At 33.5% G+C, this 25752-nt stretch overlaps 1 protein-coding gene across 3 annotated transcripts in view; it reads left to right on the forward strand.

Moving 5' to 3' along the window:
• Positions 1 to 25752, forward strand: part of PCB (Pyruvate carboxylase) — a 953241-nt gene that overhangs the window by 206949 nt on the left and 720540 nt on the right. For all 3 annotated transcript variants that reach the window (XM_089592494.1, XM_089592492.1, XM_089592493.1), the window contains exon 4: positions 17359 to 17570. In XM_089592494.1, coding sequence (XP_089448620.1) covers positions 17359 to 17570 — 212 coding nt within the window. The remainder of the gene's footprint in view (positions 1 to 17358; positions 17571 to 25752) is intronic.

Consider the following 25752-nt stretch of genomic DNA (forward strand, 5'->3'; position numbering starts at 1 on the left):
CAAAAATACAACAAACGTGGTTTATATGAGACTTGGCAAGCAGACTTTGTAGAGATGCAGCCTCACGCTGGTGATAACAAAGGGTATTTGTATATGATCACTGTAATAGATGTTTTTACTGAGTACGCATGGGCTGTTTCCATAAAAAAAAACTGGTGGAGAAGTAACTACAGCAATGCATTCAATCTTGTAAAAAGGACAAGTACCTATAAACATGCAAACTAATTGCGGCAAAAAGTTCTACAATGCAAACTTTCAAAATCTCATGCAAAAATTTAAAATCATTTTATACTCAGCTTATAGCAATCTAAAAGTTTAAATATGTAAATGATTTATTTGTAGTTTGAAAAATAGGATGTAGAAGAAATTAAGTTCGTAAGGCAGTTATAAGCGGCTGAATTCGTTACAAACGTTAATGGCATTTTATAATAATAAAAAACACTGAACAATTAGTTTGAAACCAAAAGTCATTGTTGCCGAAGATGAAGTTCAAGTTTTGAAAAAGTTTAAAAAATATATAAAAACAGTAGTAAGTTCACTCCTAAATTTGAAATTAGTAACGAGTGAGTAAAATCAAATAGGCATTAAAAAAAAGGTATACACCGAATTGGTCGACTGAAATATTTGAAATCACACGAGTAGCAGCAACGAATCCAACAACGTATCATTTCAATGATCACCGATATCAACCTATTTCTAGAGGGTTTTACGAGCAAGAACTATAGAAAAAAAGCATCCTGATGTTTCTCTCGTAGTAAAGGTTCTTTAAAGACGTAAAAACCAAATTTTAGTAAAATGGTTGGGCTTTAAGAACGTCAACAATAGCTAGACTGACTGACAAGAATGAATTGTAAAAAATATTTGCTAAGTTAAAAGGTTTTTTCATATATTTTTAAGAGCAAGAGAAGAGATGTATTTAAACAAATAAATAAACTCTTAAATTATAAAAATGGAATACTTTATTTTCTTCCTATTATATACAAACTTATGCAGAAGAGAATATTACATGTTTGCTATTGTAAGCTACCCTTAATTTTAATTTATTCACTGCTTCAAATACTTCAGTAAAAAAATTTTCATTCTCTAAGAGTGCGATACATATTTTATTTGGCACAAAAACTTTAGACTCATTTGCCGATTAAGCAACTATCTTCATTCCGTCCTATTTTTCATCGGTAAATATTCATAATGTTATGCGTGAGAATATTTGGTAAGTTGATACTTCCGACTACAGTTCTAATAGTAAATTTAATAGAATATTTTACACCCTCTGTAGGCTCCAATAGTTTTTTTAAAAACATGTATATTGGTTGATGTAGCGAATTTAAATACACGTACACATTTTCAAGCTTGACCCCATTAGGATGCACGATGAAACTAATAAGATATTATTTTTTCCACAATTGGATGGACCGCAAAATACCGCACGAATATTGTCTAGTAGCAGTTTAACATGTCAATTCGAACGCTTTGCTTGTTCGACTATAGCGTCAAAATTAGAAACTTGTCATTTTACAGATTGTTCTGTAAACTCCATATTTATACTGCATGAATAGTTAGTTACAACTTATCTTTTAATAAAATAGTACAACGGTTTTATAGTTTAAGCTCTTGATATTTCAACGAATTTTTTTACCATAAATACATTATTTATTTTCTTGCACGCTTAGTCATGATTCAACCTCTAAAGACTAATCATCATCATCATGCATCGTAAGAATGGGCATGGTCATGTAAATAGAATCATTCATTCTTTACCAGTACAGCTTCATTTGCCTGGCTATCAGTATTGCGGTACAGGTACTGAGCTTGCTTACCGTCTTGCTAATGGGAATCCCGGAGTTAATCCGCCAGACGCAGCGTGTGAAGAGCATGATAAAGCATAATCCAGAAATCCACAAGACTTAGAAGTCAGACACAAAGCAGATAAAATTTTAGCTGAGAATGCTTGGCAAAGAGTTAAAGCTTTAGATTCAAGTATTAATAAAAGAGTAGCAACTGCCCTTGTGACCGCTGCTATAATGGTGAAAAATAAATTTGGTATGGGGTGAAATCAAGAGAAGAAGAAACAGGAGGTAACGTAAAACGGTTTAGTCAAAAAAAACGAAATGTAAGGCTTTAAGTGCAGTTATTAAGGCTGCTTCGCGAGACATGAATACTAAAAACAAAAGTACTCGAGATGGTGAGGTAAAAAGTATTTTACGATTCCGCGTATCCTGCGCCTTTCTACACAGATTGGTGGAGCTTTACCTTTGATTCTCTTGTTTGCTGATTTGAATGTAACCAATGCTATAGCCAATGGAATATCTGGAAGTGTGAAGCACAATAATGCTGTCAAGTCTGCCAAAAAGCTGCTAGCAGAAAGTCAGAGACCTAATTAAACCATGAAAGCTATCGCCCTTGAAAAAGGTTTTTATCTTAAACCACATACAATTAAATTAGAAGTCTGTTGAAAGCCTTACGTTGAAAGAGGTTTAAAAAAAAAAAAAAACAAAAAAAAAAAAAAAAAAAGTTCCAAGAAATAAAAGTACCTCATCGAACTAATCGTAGAAATTTTTAATTTTCGTGGAGTTTACATAATAAAAAATTTACCTAGTTATGGTCTATGGTTTTGTGAAACAGCTATAGCAAGTCTTAATGATAAATATGGACCTGGAACTCACTGGGTGGCTTATCCAAAACGTCGTTATACTGTTGTGTACTTTGACAGTTTTAGAGATTTACAGCCACCAACTGACTTAATGCTATACTTATAAGTAAGTCAGGTAAAATGTAATTATTAGCGATATTAAAAACTGAACTCCCAGAACTACGGTCATTTGTGTTTAAAGTTCTTTTTAAACCTATGTAAATCTCTTACATAGCAGATAACCATTTAGTTACACTTTCATATATTGGAATAAACATTAATACTCAGCTTCTCTGGTGCTTCCTTTAGTTTAGAAGCACAATATTTTTCACCGATCGAGTTATATTCAAAACACTACTACGTCCTTGGCTTAGTAGAACTTTTTTTCATCTCAATCCCAAATATCGATAAAAATTGTAATAAATTTTGTGTTGGCATTCGAATCGTTGTATTACTAATAGGTAGTCATGAGATTGATGATATTAGGTCATTTTTGATAGAGGTATTAAAAATTCTTAACACAACTCTCAATACTAAGCCAAATAATGATTCGCTTGTAATTAATATGAAGTGTAGTTGCACTATTGATTTTGTAGCTAAAGATTCTATAGGCAGTCAATTAAATTTTTCTTAGAGAGTTCTAAAAAATATTACTACCCAAGTTTCAGACTTACCTGTAACTATTATAAAGATAAACGCATCAAGAGTTGAATGTAATATTACGAGTGAAGGATACATAAACAGTCGCAAAGTACACACGATTTATGAATTTGTTCCTGCTGTACCACCTGGACATAAAATTATTGAAGTTCCACCACAAATATTTTATTTTTTTATTATTGGACGTATCATTGATCATGTACAACTACGTATTGTAGATCAGGATTGTGATTTCGTCAATTTTCGTGGAAAAGTCATAACTATAAGATTGCACATAAAACCCTCTCCAAAATAGGCATTATTTATAGTCAAACAAATCATATAAGCAGCTTAATATGTACTCCAGCGCTCAGTCCACAACGAGCTCTTAAAGCGTTTAGACGTCCGAGAGAAAAGTCCGTCAAATCATCATAACAATAAGTTTGTAAAACGCTTAGGACTAAAAATAAAAAGTCCTGGTGATAAATGAATTAGATATTTTTTTGTTGTATACAAAGAAAACGAGATTCTAAGTATTTAATCTCCACTCGCATTTGAAGAATTTAGTGTGCACTACGAGATTTACGCTCATTAGCCATATGCATTATCAACGTATGGCAACAGCCGCATTTTAATTCAACATCAAGACTTGTGTCTTTTACCATCCAGAAGTTCTTTACGTGTTTACGGAAGAATGGTCAAATCAGATGAAAATACAGCAGTAACAAACACCGCATTAATAAATAACGCCATTTGTGCCTTATTTTAAGAAATAAGATATAAGATAAATGCTATAGAGGTAGACATGTGTAAAAATGTTAGTCTCACAACCCTTATAAAAAATTGGCTGTCGCTTTGTCCTGATCAATCAAAACTGTAACGTTGGGTTTTCTTGTCCTGCGACACGTAGAGTGTCCCGGCCTGGGTGGTCCCGTAGCAACGCTCAAAGACACTAAGATTATCACTGATGTCTGCACTAGAAATGACGCAAATGGTACTGCACTTAAAGCGCGAAAAATACTACCGCTTAACGACGCTCGCGGTTCGGCCGAACTCAGCTCTGCTCCTAGAGACTCTCACCAAGAAGAAGTCCCACCGGGGGTAGCCCGTTGAAAATCAAGCTACTTTCCTAGGAAAAAACGATCTCTAACGATGTCTTCGATGCATGATCCCAGGCGCTGGCTCTCGTGGCTTGCCCTGGCTACACGCGGCTGATACATACACACACACGTGCTTCTACGCACTATTTCTCGCAACAATACTACACGTTACTTCACCTCGGGGCTTACCATCGTTCTTTCTTCTTTAGCGGCTAACTCAGCTGGTGACCTTGACCTCGCAGTTGATAACTGATGACAGCGGTGATAATTCCTCGGTCGTCGGGCGCAAGGTCGGGTACGGCTGGCTGACCGTGGTCACTGTCTCTCCTTGTGGTTTTCTCCTTCTTTTTCAATTTTCTCTTGCTTAACTACCGAAATCGCGAAAAACTTCAGAGCTCTGGTTCACTCAAATGCTTTTACAGAAGTGACGCGTAAGGCTTACCAATTAGTGCAGCCTCGCGCATTACCGCCCTATATCTACATACATACTTCTGAACATTACTGACAGGACATCATTCACACACACTTGAACATGACGCAATTCATAGTACATACGCTTAATACAGATTTATATGTACATATGTATACCTACACTCCTCTTCGATGTTGCAACACTGGATTAGTACCATGGCACGGTAATTACAAATATTTTATAACACGCAATTACAAAGGTAGGCACTTATATACTAGGACTATACATTCTTTGGCTTTCCTTCGACACTATGTCTTCTTTTCTCTCCGTGGTGCTACTCCTTGTATCCGATTACTCTCACGTAGAACACGAAATACACAGACTTGGACCTTTATTAGCTTCTTGTAAATAAAAATAGATTCCACCTTGATGACGCGTTTCGGCGCTTAATGCTATAGTGTGAGAGAAAAATGACTTCGTCATAAAATCTGTGAAAAATCCAGATTGGCTTGGCGTTGGAGAAGAAGATGATAGTCTCACAAATAGTAACGGCTACTTTGATATACTTTTACTAAATATGATTTTAGATTTTGCTAAGGACTATCGTAAGATAGTTGTTAATATAAAACATGGGCTTATACTTACAAGAGTTAGAAATTATATAAATGCCGTGTCGCAAACTCCAATGAATGCCAATGCTACTAATCCCGTGGCCGCAGCAAATTTGAAAGACTTAGTGTGGCTTATGCCCTTAGTGGTAATGTCAGATTCTCATGAAATTCGTTTATTAAATTATCTACAAAAAGATAAATTTTTTTCTATGAGTTTTCGGACTTGGAAATTATGTGAGTACCTCCTGGTACCTAGCATATCAAAACATATTTGGATAGTTAATACATCTAATCAGCTGGAAAAGCCACGTTATGTTATTTCAGCCTGTAAGACAAACTGGAAAAATCAGAAAAACGTAAGCGCTATTATGTTTGATCACTGCAATTTAAAGAATGTGAAACTCTATTTAAATTTACGATTTTATCCTTATGGTGATCTTAATATCGAAATAACGCGTAATCAGTATGCATTGCTGTATAATATGTATACTCATTTTGAAAGTTCACTCTATGGCAAAAATTGTACGTCTCCATTAGGTAAACATCACTTTCTCAATCGAATACTTTTAATCAACCTCGATTATTTTAAACAAAACGATTCTTAAAAAATGATCCAGTAAATGTGAGGCTAGAATTTAAGTCACATAACAATTTCCTGGTTAATACATCAGCTTATTGCTTAATTTTACATGATTTTATCATTAAGTATAGTCCAATGAGTTGTAATTTCAAGGAACTCATATAAAAGCTATAAAACCGATTCATGGCTCTGCTAGCGTCAGTTCAGTTTGAATGGTCATGCATAAGGATCAGAGCAACAACAGCTTATGAGGGACTGAGTATACGTACAGGTGTCTATTGCCAATTTGAATTCAATCTGATACCCCTTAACACCGTCTATCTGGTTTACTAGAATGTGAATACATAAAACAAATGTAATAGCGCCTGTAACATGACGATATGGAATACTCAACTGTATACCGAAACACACAATAGTTGCGGATTGCGGCGAAATATGCAAGTCGTTCGAGCCGTTTCATCAAAGCCGCTGATGCCACTGCTTCTCAGAGGGTATAAAAGGCCCATGCAAGACCATGATAATTATTTTTGCCATCAGCAACTAGTCCGGTATTTTGACTAGGGAGCTCTGCTCTTTAAAGCGCTGTTGTAATTTCATATATTGCAAGAAATAGCGAGCTGATTTATATATATAAATGTCTATTTATTCTTATTTTATACTATTTACTTTAAATACTTTTCTGGCTACACGGGTGACGGAGGGGCTATTACGGTCTCCAAGTTTTTCCCGTACATCATTGAATCCTCCCTTGTGTTCCTCAGGTAAGCGGTGGATCTTCAGGGCAGTACGAACTGGAGCTGTCCTCTAGGTAAGGGAGTTTATGTACCTGCGGATCTTCAGGGCAATACGAACTGTAGAGATTCCGGGTCATCGGCGACTTACTGCACTTAACAGGAACAAAAGAGAGTCAATAAATTCTTGTTAAGCAGTATCGTAAGACCACGGGGCATTTTGTATCATGGGTCAAGGGCATTACGAACCTGATGTCGTCCCTGCAAACCCCCTCTGAGATATCTCGTAATACGTGTTGGGGGCAATACGAATCCAATTTCGTACCTACGGGTTCTCATTGCTTCCCATCCCTCTTGAAGGTGAATCCATAAATACTAACATACATGAATATATGACGTCACGTGGAAGAACTGGAAAATAATATTGATTTGATTAGCATTAAAAATATTTCTACGTAATCACGACCCTCACAAGCTTAAGTAAGAAAAAAGAAGAAAATAAGCAGCGACAAGAAGAGTGGGAAAAATTTATGAAGAGAAAAACAGAGAAAAAAAACCAAGAAAAGTATTGAAAACAATTATACAATAAAATTAAAAGATAAAAATACAGATTGTTTGATTATCTAAGAAAGCTCTTTATTAATTAATGTATTGCATGAGCCGAGTCAAAAGCAATTTTACAACTCACGTAAAGTATCTAGAAATCTTGGCTGAAAGACCTTCGAGCTAAGTATTTAACCAATAAAGAGTTTTTTCCTAAAGTTTAAGGGTATCAAAAACCGAAGAAAAATTAAATAATTTCAATAGAGTAAAATGGCAAAATTTCTGGATAAGCAAGGTTTTAAGAAACCAGGTAATGATTACGTGCTTAAAAAATTGGTTATTCTTCCTCTCAGTGCAAGTAATACGGAAACACAAGTTTTTTTTTTAAGCACCTTTTACCTGGAGTAAACCACTACAAAAGCATAAACATAAAAATTCATTCCTTGAACTTTGCTATCATGGACATACCTGAGACTCAGAAAGAATTGAGTTTATAGGAATTGGAAAAATTTTACAGGATTATCTTGAACATGCTGTGAAAATATCTGTTATTGACGAGCTGAACAAAAGTGGCTTGAAAGATTTGGCTTTGAAGTCAGTAATATGATGAAATACTGTAATATGACTGTTTCAACTTCCAAGGGTGGTCACCGCTTGCACTCATCACAACGGAGCCTACAAATCAATTTGTACTGTTCATAATGTTAAGCGTATAAAAAAGTTTTATTTAAATATGGAATGGATTGACGTTAATGATGATGACGTTGACGAGGAGTTGTAAGCATGAATATACTGCAGCTGTAGAATAAGGTATATATATAAATTCATTTATGTATTTTACAATCACAGTTTTTTGTACATTTATATAATAATAATTTTTTATGACAAATAAACTTTTTGTAAAAAATGAAATTAAAAGTGTGTCAAGATCAATTTTTTTCACATCCCATAATGATCTGTATACTTAAATTACTACCTGACCTAAACCTAATAGTTTAGTACATGGTAAAGATGCCATATTATTGTGAGTTAAATCTCCTGCAAGCTTAAGCAGAGTGCCTAACAAGACAGAGGCATTTAAATATGAGAGTTTCATTTCTTTTTTTAAAACTGCAGCTGATTGATCACAAAATTTGGAGCCTAATATAAGGGGGTTTATATTTCAGCTAACCTTGATACAGAATTCATTCCTTAAATCATCCTTGACTGGGAAGCATATCGTTCAAACTTCAAAGGATGGAATACATTGTAGACATTAACGGTTTCAAAATCTATGACGACAAATTTGTTTTTAAATAAACTTCGTATGTTGAACTTGGGGAAAAAAAAAAATATCTGTTGTAATCGTACTCAAGCCACCTTTTGCGTGGGAAAATTTATCATTTCAAGACAGAAGGCAAAATCAATGGTTCATAACCAATTTCCATGGCATAAGCTAGAATTATGGCAATGTTCCTTATAAAGCAGTATTGAGAGTTTTTTAAAACGATTTAGTTGACGCTGAAGAGGTGTACGTTAAGGGTCTTGAGAAAAAAATTATCTTCAAGAGATAATACCATGCAAGTGATATTATTTTTTAATATAAAATGTATAATCAGCGAAATAGTTACTTATCTTTCCTAACATTTCAAGTCGCGGAGTATGAATGTCCAGCTCTAGCAAAACTTACCAAGGACTATTTGCCATGTCGATTCCGCAGCTTGAATATTAACTCTTCATGTGCCATAAGAGATATTCAGGCAATAAAAGATTGGATGTTTCAAGATAAGGTGTTAAATATTATGAACAAAGCAGTTTTTTATAATTAAAATATACTAATATTTTAGGTACTAACTTATTATTACGACTGTATTTTCAATAAACAATTTTTTATTTTGATTTTCTACTGAAAATTTCTGTATCCCAAAAACCTTGTATGCAACATAAGCATAAGCATAAGCATAAACAACTTGTACAAAAAAAAAACTTTCTGTAACGAAAGCATCGCAAACAGAGAGAGCTTCGCATTCAAGTTACTTGTGGTATGAAAACAATGCAGCACGCATGGATAAAAGAAGCTGTGAAAGAGAGAGCTCCATCTTCCACAAAAAAACTCAAGCAGTGCACCAATTGTACCAAGCAGCGTGCGCAGATAAAAGAAGCTGCGCAAAAGAGAGCTCAATCTCCGACAAAACTCACGTGACACGTGCAGAGAGAGAAGTAAAACTGCAGAAAAGGGGAGATGTCTCGGAGTCACCACAGTGACAGCAGCATAAGAGTATTGGAGTCACCCTTGTTTATCAACTGTAATGTACTGTTTTTATTATTTAGTTTGTCAAATATGACTTCCACAAGTGTGAGCTGTAGAAGAGTATATATCTGGACAGCACGAGCGTATGCATGCCCTGTAAAATATATTTAACAGTTTCTTCAACATGGATCAGGCACAGTAATTCTCTCAGCCCCGAACTAGCCATAATTTTCCAATGCAGCTCAGAAATAATATTAACATATGGAGAGAAATCAGAACCAAAAAACAGTTATAACTTTAAATAATTAGGAAATATATTGTAATGATTTGTATTTTAATTTGACTATATTTTCATTAAAACGTATTCAACCTCACACAAGATTTTCAAAACTTTCTGTTACACCTAAGGGTGGTTTCAAGAGGTTCTTGATATTTTCACTCGTTGTAAAATCATGAGTTTTCAGTGAATAAACCCAAAAACTTTCAAAGGACAATTTTCAAGTAAAAATATTATTTTTAACCCTGGAAAGATGATCTCCAAGGCAATATATACTTTTTTACTTTTTATTTAGTAGTGATACGACTTGAGGTGCTTTTAAGGAGTTAAAACTACTCTTGCTTGAATTTTAATGAATGTCAGTTTTATTATTAATTAATAAATCGCTTGAACATTTAAAAGGATTTAAAAAATTCGCAGACTATTTAAAGTTCGAGCTTAGCTATAAAAGTGTGATTTTGATTCCTACTTCAATTTTTCCCAGACTAACTATGAATATAAACATTTTTTAATCTTCGCGTACCTAAACTCTTTCCTACAGACACGTGGTTCAACTAGGGTGAAGTATTAGCCTAGCTACAAAAAGTAATGGACTTCACGACAATTAGAAAGAAAGTCACGTAAATTAAGGTCATTCTCAAGGCCTTTTAGGTGTCTCGAGCACTCATGAGGGATCAACCCAGTACTTTGTTCGAAAAACGCTGATGCTATCCCTAGTTCCTCAACTATTCGTTGTTATGACGCTATAAGTGGTTGAGCATCAAAGATCCAAGTAGATACCAACTAGTAGAAGTAATGGGTAATACTAAAGGGTCTACCAGTGTAAAGGATAGTTCCAAGTCTGGATTAGCAGCAGATATCCATGTCCTAGGCTCACTGCAAAAGGATATGTTTTTTTGTTCGTCAGTGCCTTTTATAGCCGATTTGCAGATGATCTCCTGCCGTAATCTGTGGTATCCCTCTGCTCACTTCCGATTATAGATATTCACCAATAGTCCTTGCGCAAAGAATATCTAGCTTCCTATGTGTAATTAAGAGCATAGGTGATTGGATTTGACTAAACGTTCAATGGTTATCATTAACTTTTTTTTAAAAGGAATAAAGACACGAGATATAACAGCTATTGAGTTGTAATTAATGATTTTTTATATAATAAAAAATACCTTGTTATGTAAATGCATATTAATATTAAATAGTAAGATGTGTAAAAATTTTCATACAAATAATCGTTTAACACTTTTAGCTATTACTTCCCTTCTGCTACTGGTTTTTATAATGGGTAGGATTCATTAAAAGTTTCTCAATAAAACTCTCATTTTAAAAATATATTTTAGTATCACATAAATTATACAAGTATTTGCCAACTGTCTACAATAAATGTAAATTTATCTTTCCCTAAGATTATTTCTTTGCTTTTCATGCATGTTTCATTAGTTCATCGTCTTTCATGTAGTGCATTTTTAGCTTCTGTGTTGGGTACCACCTCTGTCAATGTTATAAATACTAGATTGTCTAAGTTTATCAATAAGTGATTCTTAACGCAGATTATTTTTTATAAAAAAAATCTGTTTTCTTATTTCTTTGGTGCTCATGGTGAAATATTGATTTGTTGCTGCGTTCTACATACTTTATAGTTTCCTATTATTGATCAATGTGTGAATGTTTTATCCTCCAATCTTTCGTTTTTTAATTTATTTCGCAAAACCCTTGGTTCAAATCGTTTGTTTGCTCCTTGTCCTGTACTTCGACAAAGTTAAAGCCATCTTCGTCTTCTGTCACTAGCTGTAAGTCTCCCTTTGTTGTTTTTCTAATGTGCTCGTCTGAGCTCGTCTTTTTATTACTTGGCTCCGGCCCCACTACTAGCTGCTTACTGACATTTTTTTACCATTTTGCCTGATTTATCCTCTTATTTTTTTACTGCGTTTCTGGTCTTTCTCACTGCTGGTGGTCTTACAACAGCCCTTCTCAGGGCTCACAATAAGAGTTCACTATGTGAAAAATTTGTATAAGAGAATTATTGTGTGAATTATCACAATTTCCTTTACGTGTAAATAGTAAAACTCATTCTATAATAAAGCGATTTAATGTATGTGAATATAACTCCAATAACACAGTGCTAGGTAAACAGAAATATCTTCCTTGAAACTATAGGAAAATAGATTTATGCAATTATCGTTACGATATGCTATTTGTGCTAAGTGTGACTACAAGGATTTAAAGCGCCTGCTTCTCTTGGTTGGCCCATTTAAATTTAAATGTGGTGCCTATTCTTAAGAACCTTAAAAATGATTGGGCAATTTGTACATAGTTTTTGATAAACCATCTGTAGTAGCCTATACATCCTTAAACTTTTTTTTCTTCTTTACATTTGTTGGTCAAAGGTAGATTCTGGCCGCTTTAATTTTTTTGAGTTGGTCTTAATGTGTCCATTGCCTATGATGTAACTCAGAACTTTTGCTTCTTACTTGAAAAATTGACACTTTTTGGGTTTAATTGTCAGATTTACAGCTGCCAGCTATTTCAATAGTTTTATAAGTCATCTGTGGCGTTTCTTAATCTGCCGTTACTAGCACGATTCCCTTGAAAAATGTGTCTGGAAAATCCTTGTTTTCCATTAATATTCTTTCGAATCGATAATGCTCGCCTGTTCTAGAAAATTTCATTATTCATGCATTATCTTTATATGTTTTGTACTGGGAAATCCTGATCCACGGTGTCCACTACTGTAATATAACGTGGCAATGCTAGCTAGGTTCTCTCCAATGCAGTTCTAAAATTGCAGCGGGTAACATGAATCCTCTGTCTTTTTTTTAACTCAATACCTACTTGCGTAGTGTATTTATTTGTAGGCTTAATAAAGTTCTCAAAGGCTTTTATAATTACAATAGTATTACATTTTTTTAATACATTGGGTTGAGAACTGTGGGTTATAATATTAAACTAATTATTAATTCTAATTTTGTTTCGTGAATTAGATTCCAGAAAAGACCATTAGAAAAAATCTGAGTGCCCTAAGCTGGAATCGAACCCACGACTCTTTGAGCTCTGTTGTATTAGTGGCTAGCACGCTAACTAACTGAGATAAAGACGAGCTCATGAATCCACTGTAACATCGTTAAGTAGACAAAAATCTGTGACTACTCTCACCCTCTTTTTATGGTTTGGCCCTAATTGGTTTGCTACTATTCATGAGTTCAAGCTGTGTGGGGAGGTGAGGAATTACATTATCTGTTGTTTGACCACTTTTTTTATTTAATCTCAATTTAGTCCCTTATCGCCGACGGACATCCATATCTTCTTGCTACGATTAGTTTATCTGATGTAATTATTATTCAATGCTCCAGAAGGTGTGTTGCCTTGACAAGCTTTCCATCAAGGCCAAATACGTAAGGCTGTACTTAATTAACTTTCTCGCGTGCTCTTTTTTTATTGTTGCGTCCTGCTGTATCTACAAGTTACAAAATATTGTTTACCTGTTATTGTTTTTCTAGGTCCTCTTTATCTTATAAAAGACTATCTGATTTTTCTTTGTCATCACTTATTTTGTTGTAAAATAACCTTATTACTGCTTTCTCTAAGCTTTTAGCATTGTCGTTTTTGACGTCTTCTGAGAGTTTCCAATAAATTCTTTAATATTTTAGCAGCTTTACTTCTGGAACAAGAAAGTATTTGATCTTTTAACTTATATTAATACAGTCAGCAACTATTTCTTTTTTTAGTTATTTTTGACTATGAAGTTCTTAAAGAATATTCCTTTTTCTATAGCCTCGGGTACATTGTTTCACTAATCTTATTTTTTCACTGTGCTGTATGATTTATTTTTTAATTGGCAATAGGTTTGGATTGGAATCGTACGCCAGTTTAAACTATTATACAGATGGTACACCCTCTGTTAGTCATCTATTGATTTAAGATTTAGGAGTTTAATAATTTGTAGTGGTTCCATTAACCTATCTGAGTTAGATCAAACACACAAAAATGAATGTAAGAGTTGAAATTCAAGTGAGTTTAATGGGGAAAAAAATAATTATAATAATAAAAACTGTTATAAGTATGGTGAACCAGGTCATTTCCAAAACCAATGTTATAATAACAGCTATAATCAACGACAAAACACATTAAGAGGATAGTGGACTGGGCTATTACGTGTAAATAGAGGAAACGTTTTAATAAATGCAGTTTAAGAAATATTAGAAGATAACAAAGCAGATATTTTAAATAGGTCATTAGGTAAAATGAGAAGCATTAAAAAAGGATTCAACATTAATTAATAATAAAATTATTATTTATTAAAACTTATAACATCATAAAAAAAGCAACAAAAAAAAAAAAATTTCAATTCTTACCGTACCCCACACTTAGTATCAAAACTACTACATGGGAAAAAAATTGGTTAGGGGGTGCGTTGTCAGAATAATTAACAATGATTACGTTAAGGACCTTCATTCAAAGTATCGCTTTTACAAGGCAATGTCACACGTACATTCTTTCAGGCTTGTCGTGTACTCCCTTAAGAGCCTCTTCACTTGTTTTTTTTCTTTTTTCTGGCTCTAAGGCCCTTTGTTGTGAGATGCAAGAAAAGTAAGTCTATAGTTTTACTTTTTTCTTTCACCTAAAAATCTTCACATTAAGCTTTTCTCACCCCATATTTTTTGAAACGGAATGGATTGTTTTTCATGTAACGAAATTTCAGCATTTTGCAAAGAACTAGATGAATCTGGAAATTCAAAGTGATCAGTGATCCGTTGGGGGCGAAATGTAAGAAAATAAATAAATACAAGTAAAGTATATTTAAATTTTCTGCGTTGATTTATTGATGCGCTGCCTCATCAGGCGCACGTACGCGACAGTCGACAGCACGACAGGTGACAAGTAAGTCAACCAAACTTACGAATTTTCGCGTACCTGCGCCTGATGAGGCTGACGCATATTGTCAGCGAAACGTTGCGCATCAATAAATCAACGCAGAAAATGTAAATACACTTTACTTGTATTTATTTATTTTCTTACATTTCGCCCCCAACGGATCACTGATCACTTTGAATTTCCAAATTCACCAGAGGGCACTGATATATACTAACAAATCATTAACTAGATGAATCAGTCTGAATTGCCTTAGACAATAGTTATGGGAAACAGCAGTACCTTTTTTATCTAGATACATTTTTTTCAGTTCATCTATCTTTCAAATTATATTCATTTTTTTGAAACTTTTTTGCGTTTTCTCAGACTTTTACAGACTCTCTTTATAATTGAGTCTTCTAAAAGTTGTGAGTATTAAGTCTTTGTTTGTTGGTCTTGCGAAAATCAAAAAATTTCTTGCTTTTCCACTAATTGCATTATCTTTACCTAAACCACTGTCATTTTTTAATTTATTGTCTCAGATGAGAAGGAAAAGCATTCTATTAGAACGTCCACTGTTGTATTGATTTACTAGATTTGAAATCAGAAGCTTATGGAAGTTGTAGATAGGAGACGAAATAAATAAGTGTAGTTGCAGTTTGTTATAACTGTTATCAAATATACTGAATAATGAGTAACTCTTACAATTTGTTGACACTCAAGCATTTTATAAATTCTAATACGATACTAAAAATTACACACTTGTTGATATTCATTTTTGTATACATCTACAACTAATGATTGTATCGCATGCGTAATTGAGAATTCATTTTATTATTGGCAGTTGGATCTTAATGTTTTTGACCTATAAAATGGCATTATAGAAAAAATGCAATATGTGCTTGATTTTGAGAGCGTACAATGCAAAGAAAAAAGGCATATATACTGAAGACTAATTAATTGAAAATTTTAAACTTTGTATTATAAATATGAACCTGTTAATAATGCAAAGTTTATAACTACCTTAGTATACTGCTAAAGATACAGAAAATAATTAATTGATATAAAAGTAATGAACTACAATGAAAGAAAATAATTAATTGATATAAAAGTAATGAACTACAATGAAAGTTTCTTAATGTAATAAATAAGAATAAATTCACAGTACGTGATTTCAATAACCTCGTGAGCTTCATAAATTACTCTTAAATATCTATGTGAGTATGTGTATGATCTCACAGACAAGCATGAGTAGCTCAATGACCAGAAATGACTGGGGAAGTTCCAACCTTAACTGTCAGGCTGTCTATACTTACTGCTCAAGCTGCTGTTTGCTGTGCATGTGGTTGGTTAATTGTTACATCACAGCGTACTACTATTAGGTCATAGAGTGCATGTCAAATCTGAGTTAACAGTGAGTTAGCTTAGCATGCATAAAACTTGCTCTTTTGAAGTAGTACTATTATAATTGTTTCTTTTCTTGAATTTGTAGTTTGATAATATAGTTTATTTTTACACTGTGATATCATTACCACGTGGATGCGATCTGTGAGGTAAAAAAAACGTCTTGACGATCGTTGCCTACATTTTTTACTAGTTTAAAAGGTGGTGATAGACCTAGTGTTTAACTGATTGCTCTTGATATTTAAGTCTAACAGAGAAGTCTTCCGTTTTACAGTGCATGTCCGTGAAAAGGTCGTTTTCGTTGCAAGCAAAGCCCAGACTACGTTGAAAGCAGATTTTGCAAAAGGATAAACGAGATATTTGAGAGTTCAAATAAAAAGTAGCATTTGCTTATAATCAATTGGTGTATGTACATTTTCTGACTGAGTGAAGCGTTTAGCTTAGCAGTGTTGCTTACTTGAATAATATAAAGTTGTTGCAGAGGATGGTATTTATATAAAATTCTATGTGAATATTCGAGAAGACTCAGTTTTGAGTAATATTAGATAAGATAAGAATAGTACATTTAGTCTTTGCAGATAACAGTCCTTAAACAGATTACAAAGGATTACTCTTGTTTAAAATATTAATGTATAAACGTATTACAGTCTCTAGAGAATCGCTTTCATCGTTTTCAAAGTAACGTTTTGTATGAAAGTTAAGCAAGTAATTTAGAATAAATAACAGTCATTTAAATATTCCAGTTATTTCGCATAGCAATTAAAAAAAACAATAAATTCCACGGCACACTTACTTTAAACTAAACAGTATAAATTAAACGTTCTTACATTAGATAGAAAAAGGGTCAAAAGTTTTTTAACTATCTTTTACAAAGGTACCAATTATCACAGTGTAGGTAATGTTTAAACTTTTAAGTATTAAACTCCAGAACATCATGCGGAAAAAAAGATTAGAACGCTGCAAGAAATTATTGAGCTTATGTTATTTCAAATTAATAGCTAAGTTTCGAAGAAATAGTTCATATGTTAATGAAAACAATTTTTAGATAAGCTCTTTTTCTGTCGCACTTAATGGTGTCATGTAATTATTGTTTGTAATTTTTTCTCGATTTTGTGTGTCTAATCCATCGATTTCTGAATAGCCGGATGACTGTTCTTAAAGACAACAGCATTAATGTTATAACTGAGCAAAAAAAAATTAACGTTTTGAACAACAATTTTTCTTATTAAATAAATTAGAAGAAAACATACTTTCTTTGAAAAGCAGAATCATTAAAATTATACAGAAATTTAAATTATTATTTATGATTTTGATGTAATTAATTAAACACATTTCTTAGACAAGTATACTTTATTTTAAGGAATGCGAGTTGTAAGACGTATGGAAGAAGTTCGAGAAATGTTTGATCGGGCATCTTCAGAGGCAAAAGCTGCATTTGGCAATGGAGCAATGTTCATTGAGAAATTTATTGAAAGACCACGACATATTGAAGTACAACTACTTGGTGACCATGCTAGAAATGTGGTTCATCTTTATGAACGCGATTGCTCTGTTCAACGGCGTCATCAAAAGGTATTTTTTCTGTTTCTCAGTTATTAAGGTGGTTCTTTAAGTAGCTTATTTATTTTAACTTTAAATAAGACTTAGAGAGATTGTTATTAAACATGTCAGGTATCTCCTCTTGAAACATTACACCCATTTACAACGTAAATTTTCGAAAACAAGTCAATCATAGAGGCCACTTTTAACATAAACTTTTAAAAGGAATTCTACTTTGCTATTCTTTAATAAAATGCAATATCGTTTTAGTTGACACAACATTGGAATAGAAAAATTCATAGCACTACAACAAATCTTAATCTTTCTAATAGAATAAGAATAATTGAAACTAATCATGAAAAGATTACATAATATTTCATCATGAAAGTAATAATCTCACGGTTGGTAAGAGCTGGATCTCTACCATAAAAAGGAGTCGACGCCTGGCATGCGCGTGCCAATTTTGAATCGTGCACTGATTGATATGGTAAGAATATCAGTTATTGCATCAGTAAGATAATTTCATGATTATAATGTTTGTGGAAGTGCATACAGTAATGACAACAAAACGTTTATCAGTAATTATTTCTATATCTCTTAATAATTCTTTATAAATAGTAGCCTTCATTATTGTTTTCACAAATTTTCCTTTCATTTTCTTTGTTTGCACAGTGGACAGTATAGTAAGGTTACAATATTATTGTATGATCTTAATCATTAAACCATTTTTTTACTAAAAACAATAACAAAGGTTGAGAGGTTAGATTGACTATGCAACAATGTCACGGGCGACGTTTAATGGTACTTTATACATAGGTACATGCAGCATTTAGTTATGTCTGCTTCAGTAGCTACGTATACGTTATTTTTAGTACCTTGTCAAGAAAAAAAAACTTGTTTTTTTAACACAATATGATAACATCTATTTTTATCAAGTTGCTTGGAAGCATGACGAGGTAAGTTTCAGACAGAAGACATAGCCTTGGTGATTACGCTACTATTTACTTTAGATTTGAATTCTCAAGTTTTCAAATACCGGAAAATAAGTATGTTGGCCAATATGTCTGGTGTATTTTAGTTTCATTCAGTCTCCTTACTCCTATTTCACGGCTTAACTGCCAAATACAGGCCAAAAATTTGTAAGAACAACAATAACGAGACCTGTGTAACTCAAAATGCTCAAATTCATTTCCCAAATTTCTTATGGCTCAGCCTTAATGAAATATGGTTTTATCGTTATTATCGTTAAATTAGATGCAAGTGAAGTCTTCCCTGTATATAATTAGGATAGGTGTGCTCACAAAATCAAGCAGAACTTCCAACAGTATAATATTGGCTGCAGGTATTTCCTAATTTCATAGTAGATAACATACAGTGTTAGGAGTTCTCAGTGGCTAAGGTGGTAGAGCGCTTGCTTCCCCCCTTGAGGACTTAAGAGCTCGTGACTTAGCTACACCACTTTCTCCCACGTAACTCTGTAGTGCTTTTTTTATAACCTAAACACTAAGATATCATAGAAGTAGGAACATCAGTGTCCTATGGTGCTAACCCTGAACTTCAGGCACTTTAAACGTTAACACCTTAATTTCAATATCCAAAATAAAATTTGTGATAAAGTAACCAATTATCAACAATTAATTACAAAATTTTTTAGTAACAGTGGTAAGTTAATACTCTTACTGTTCCTGCGGTCTTTGTAGTAAGCAAGTACGCCTTAATTCTAGAAAGAGTTGAATATTCATGACAAATATACGATTTCGCCTAAGACCTACTAAATGAAACACCAGAGTGTACTGACACGTTATTTAAAACGTTTTCAGTTAAATATTTTACATCTTGTCCTGAAACTTTTCAGAACAACAATCACAGATGTGTATTGCATTTTTTGCACCTGAAAAATTTTCTTACTGTCATGGCAAACTGAGAATATATCGGCACAATAATGCCGTTGTTTCTACAGGCGTCTTGTGCACTGCATGTTTTGCTTTAAATAATCAGTTGCGGTATGAAGTGTGTTTATATGATTTTTTGCATATTCGCTACGTGCGCAATTTTGAAGCAGCACCACCAAGGGAAAAACGAGAACTGTTGGTCTGGCACAGCAGAAGGCAATATTCGCGATGTGTGCTTGATACCTACAGGAACACAGCACCTTAATAGATACACGAAAGGTTCTGTGTTTATTATATCACGAACTAATACAATGTCTTTAGTGGTACAATCCTATGTAAATAACTAAAGACAAAATTTGTACTACAATCACTATAAGCGCTTGAGTATTATTTTAACACAAGTCCGTACACTGTGTGATACGTGATCCGTTTTATTAGTTTGCAATGTAGTTAATACAGACCTCCTCTGACCAATCAGAGAGCTCTGTTAGCCCAATACCGGCGTGTTTCCATAGTATGTACACACGTTCATACGATACGCTTAGAAGATCAGGCCCCAGCTAAAAACTCTAAGAAATACACAGTATCCAATGTATTTCATTGCGGTTATTAATGAACATGCCTGAGTAAAATATGTACATACTACTCATAATTTCATTAAAAATTTAACCCTTAGAATGGTTGTCGATGTATAAACACATAACTTTCTAATGATAGTAATGCTTAGCAGTCTGCTAGCAGAAGACAAACATATCGTTTAGTTTCACATATTAGCACAGGTATTGCTGTGATCGCTTTTTCAGCTTGTGCACGTGGCGAATAATAATAACGCCACTATTTCTGCGGGCATGTTGTATACCACATACTCACCACGGCTTATAAACTCATTTCAATTATCAAAAATGGGTTGAAAAATATTTTAGTCACCTTTGACATAATAACTAAACTGATTTTTTCCAAATTTAGTTAAGTAAGGAATGAATAGTTCCAATAAGTATTAGTTTTTTCAGTGTATCACACTACTGCAATAATACTTGTGTCAATTTTTCCAATACCACATTCTTTGAAAGGACATTATTGTTTCTATCATACAAACCTTCTACAACAAGTGTGTATTTCTTATTTATACAATAATATTATGTTTGCAAGAAGTCTTACTTACATATAAAACAAAGTCGCTCAAACCGTTGTAATTCCTAACCATGAAAACTACATAACCGATCTTGCATACTGATTCTTGACACTTCCTAGATGATTTGAGTATAGTTTTTGTCTTAAGAAAATCAATAACAATAGCAATAAAATTACTTGAAGGTTTATAAAAATACGAGAGCTTTTCATCACAGTTGAGTAGAATCCAGGAATCTTCCTTTAGAGTTATTCCAGGGTTTTTTCTTGCCCCACAGGTTTTCGGACCTGGGTGAATGCGAAACAGTGTTAAGGCTATAGGTAGGGATTGGCGGACCCGATGCCAGGCGTTGGGCAGAGATCGCCAGCCTTACCGGCGAGAAGTGGTCCCTGAAATATAGGACTTCTCTGGGGATGGTAATTAGCCTGGATCCGATGTTTTGACAGAGAGCGCTGGCTTAACCAGCGAGGAGTGGACGTCCTGGGATATGGAGTCTTCTCCGAGAAAAGGCTACACAGTGGCGAGTGGATCCGATGCACCATTGGTGCAGAGTTTCAGCTCAACTCGCAAGGTGTTCCACCGGAGATACTCGCACTGTGCCCATGAATTTAGGTAGGATGTGAGGAAAAAAGTTTGGAAATGGGTGTTGGCAATACACCCCCACACATACGTGATAATGTTCTCTAATGGACAAGCAACATATGTTGAACTTCATCTTTAACCAGAAGATTAACGAGTGCCACAAATAAAAAGATGTTGTAAATGCTGACGTTTCCACTGGAATACCCAGAGACGTGTCTGGCCAGAGCCCAATCTGCTCTAATATTTGAAAGTTTAATGGCTATTCTTTCAACCGTCCTGGGGCTACCAGAGCATATTTTGCTACAACTGCAAGTCAGTGAAAAAACTCTAAGGAACTCAGGCAACCACAACGACCTCCGCCTCAGTGATCGTTTAAAGGCATACCAACAAAAAAGATATTCTTTAGGTCCGCTTTCCTGACTAAAGATGAGTAGTTGGTTATCCGGGAAAGGGTCTCAAGACGATATATTCTTTAGTCAGCAACGTACCTCCCTCCAGCAAGATCTCCGTACGCAGAGACTGCAAGGAAAAAAGTCACGCTACCCGCAGCCAGCTCTCCACTATCAAGAATAATAATAAGGTATATCTTAAAATTCCAACACTGGCTCTTTTTAGGGCCATGATGAGTATTTACGTATCCTACTTAACCTTTAATATTATTGCTATTTTTAAGGGACACCCCAAATTAAACTACCTAGCCAACAAATATATTCAAACTACTATTTTTAGCATTGATTTATCGACTAAAAAAATGTAGAAAGCTAGCCACTATGGAACCAAGTCAACCATTCACTAGCAAACGTAACAAGTGGAGTTGTTCGTTGCAAGGTTGGAAAGCCTGGTGACTGACGACTCTAAATAATATTCTTGACTCTAGGCATTCAACCAGGAATCACCAATTCTCTCCATGGTCTGCGCTAGGTGAACCTTACAGCTATAAAAAAAGAATAAGCTTCAGCAAACGGGCCATTTTTTAACAGTCAAATATCATTAACCAATCTTTTCACCTGAGATTACTAAAGAAACTGAGTCTGCGAAAAAAAGCTGTATACACCAACGTCTTAGGCGTTATACCAGAAGATGTTTGGAAAGAGCTCTACAAGTAGCTTCGACGCTTCAAATATTGTTGTTTTTCTCCCGATCAGCCTGGCACTACAATAATAGGCCAGAGAAGGTCACCCTCAGGTATAGAGGTAGTCACGTTTGCTAGAAATTTCAGTTCAGAAATAATTTACTTAAGAAGCTTACTGGTCCTTTCGAGGGCCTTCGGACATGGAACTACCTTGCTAACAAATGTATTAGAACTTAACGAAGTTGACAAAAAAACAGGATCTAAGGCTCACAAAAGTCTCAATTATGCCAAAAGTTGCAAGAGGCTGGATTGGATGAAAAACTCTAAATGCATCGAATGTATATATACTTAGGCGTACAGAAACTAATGCAAAAAATTTATTAAGAGTGAAGCAGCAGCATCAAAATCGACAAATAAAGAATTCATTAGGTGAGACATCAGCTTTTTATTAGGACCCTCACAGTTATCTCTCAAATCTTTCAGATTTTTTAATAAACAAAATATGTATCTGTATTTTGTGGTGATAAAAGTATAGAGATTAAGTTCTAGGACCTTATTACTCCAGTTGTGAGATAAGAGAAAAGAATTGTTTAATGATACGTTTTCTGTGAGTTTGAAATGTATCGAGCTCTTAAAGATAGCCCTATTGATATATTATACGTAAAAAATTGTAAAGCAATAGATCTTGAAGGCCAACATCTTCGGGCGTAAGGAACGCTTAGTACTCTTCAACATAGTTATATTTTCTCAATTTTTTACAGCTTTTTATTTAACTTAATAAACTAAATGGATTTCAAAAAAATATGTTTTTTAACAAGAAGATTTTTGTTCTAAGAAGTGTCTGAAATAGATGTAAAATTTTTTACTTAGAACGTTTTACATTACATGCCAATACCCTACGGTGTTCCATTCGGTGAATCTCAGGTGAAGCCGAGATACCTTCTAGTGACTTAATATTACGAAGACATATGCTAGTTGTATCTCTCTTTTTTCTATCATTCTAAAAATTAAGCAGCTGAGACTTTTTTTAAATTAAGTTTTATGTCTTAGATCAATGAGATATCTGCGGCATGTTGTTGTCTTGTAGAAAATATACTTCCAAACTTGGATTTGTGTATAGAACAAAATAAGAAAATAATTTATCTTTATAGCATTATTTTGCACGTGACATACGACATTTGTTCTCTAAAACGACTCCAGCCTTGTGCAGGAGTAAACTTTTCTATTTTTATGTAATAGATATCTCCATATGTTTGTATTAAGAAGCAAAAAAAAAGCCGAACATATTAATAGCTTCCAAGGAAATAAGTTATTTGTTTCATTTTAGTACCAACAAAACGATATCAAGGCTTAGCAAATATTTTTTTTGTGCACTTAGAAAACTTCTAATAGAACTACGTCCTTATAATATACATAGATTTAGATAACACAAGGATTTATATTTATTTTAATTATTGCACTTTGTTCTTTATGCATAAACAATGTTTGTGGCATGTTGTTTTTTATTAAGACATATATTCGCATTATTTCTTAAAAACGTTTTCAGTGCGTACGAGAAAATTTCATAGGATTATGTGACATGTATTTTACAAGGACTGCGTGCCCTACCTCTCTTGTTAAGACTCAATAGATGTGGTACGTTATTTGTATCTGTTATTGATGTAAAGGTAATCTTACGAATATGCGAATGTATTTAGTTATTCACAACTTATTATTATGTATTAGGATTCTTCCTACGATTTATACACATCGAACTTACATTTATGAAACACTATAGAATACTTTGCTTCGTTAAAGTTTTTCCACAGGTATAGGGCCTTTTTACTGTATTTTCAGTTTTTAACACTTAATCTGTGAAGAGAATGTATCTAATTACTTGTTTAAATAATCTCACGAGTATCAATATTAAAATAAAATTGAAACTTTGTCAAGATATTAATGCAAACCTGCAGCATGATATTTGAAGCATAGAATGTTAACAAAGCATCATACATATAGTACACATACACTATATTTATTTATCATAATTTTTTTTTCTATGTACAGTCTTTTCACAATATCCTAAATCATATGATTTTAGAAACATTTTTTTTATCCACGTACATGCTAAAATTCGTGAAAATAGTTCAATGAAATGAAAATTCGTCGATGAAGGTTCCTTAACTTCGTACTAATTACCGTAAGATGTTTATAAATATATTGATGTTTTGGTCTTCATTCATTGGATTAAAAATACTGACCTATGCACATGACGTTTAAAATTTGTACTAAGCAAGACAAATATGTATTGAGATTGTTATATGTTTTCTTACGTATATATGCAATTTGACTAAGTGTTGTAGCAATGCTTTAATAAATGTATATTTTTAAATCTTTGAGTATTTTGACTCAAACATTTAACTTCGATTAATTTGATAGTACTAAAAAGCGCTAATGACTCTACATGTGATTTACAGTCCGCATGCGATCTTTTAAGCACATGTCACTTCAATGATAGTGTGAGAGAGAGCTTGCACGTGGAATAAGAGAACAGTACCCAGAGAGCATGATTTAACTTATTTCTTGTATTTCACTCAGGTCAGTATGGAGATAAAAAAATGTTATATGTGGATATGTCGATAGCAAACCAACTATGTGTGATGTGGTGGTGTTAACTGATGCGCTTGCCACATTTGTGCCAGAGAGATAATATGCCATACGACAAGGAAAGAAAAGTATGTATAAAATATAAAAAATACAGAAAAAGAAAGAAACACAAAAATACATCATACTTATTCCCAAATCAACAACAACAACACAACAATATCACATACACAGATTGAGAAAGAGTTAGTGTGGATGTGTCTTAGTCCTAATTAAGTAAATAAATTAATAAATCGTTAGGTTTTTTATTATTTTTCTGTTAAAAATGTTTTAATAATATTATTGTGCGTTTGGTATATAATATGTACACTCTCATATATAAATACATGAACATATTTATACAGTACCAATGAAGAATTACAAGTGAAACATTTTTTTCATAAGATCTTAAGATTCTCTAATTAAGTGCATTTTAGAAAGACAGAACAAGATGTCTTAATCTTAGTTAACTTCATCCGATAGTAAAACATTGAGAACACAAAAAGGAGTGAAGCGTGTAACGTCCCTTTTGACTAACAATAAATAAAATTATTTTAATAGTGTTTTAGAATTACTTTATTTCTTCTCTACAGAAAAATAAAAATAAGATGGTTTTATTTAATGAAAAAGACTTCAGTAATAAGTTACGTGAGTTAGTAGTAATACTTAAGTACGTCGAGTTTAAAACAAATATCGACTTTTCCACTACTGGTCAAGGATAAGACATCAATGAAACTTTGAAACTGATGAAATAATCTTCACGGTATTTCAGAACTCGAGAGTCTCTCTGAAAAATTTTATAACATCAAAAGTTTGTTCACAATAAACTAATCATTATCTATTGCAAAGCTTATGCAACAATCTTGATTATAAGCATAGTATACTTGAGGAAAAAGAATTCAATAATGACGATCCATT

Source organism: Copidosoma floridanum, unplaced genomic scaffold (assembly GCF_036245765.1).
Source record: "Copidosoma floridanum isolate Cflo_tuat_1 unplaced genomic scaffold, Cflo_Japanese_pri ptg000018l, whole genome shotgun sequence".
In the NCBI taxonomy this organism is placed as follows: domain Eukaryota; kingdom Metazoa; phylum Arthropoda; class Insecta; order Hymenoptera; family Encyrtidae; genus Copidosoma; species Copidosoma floridanum.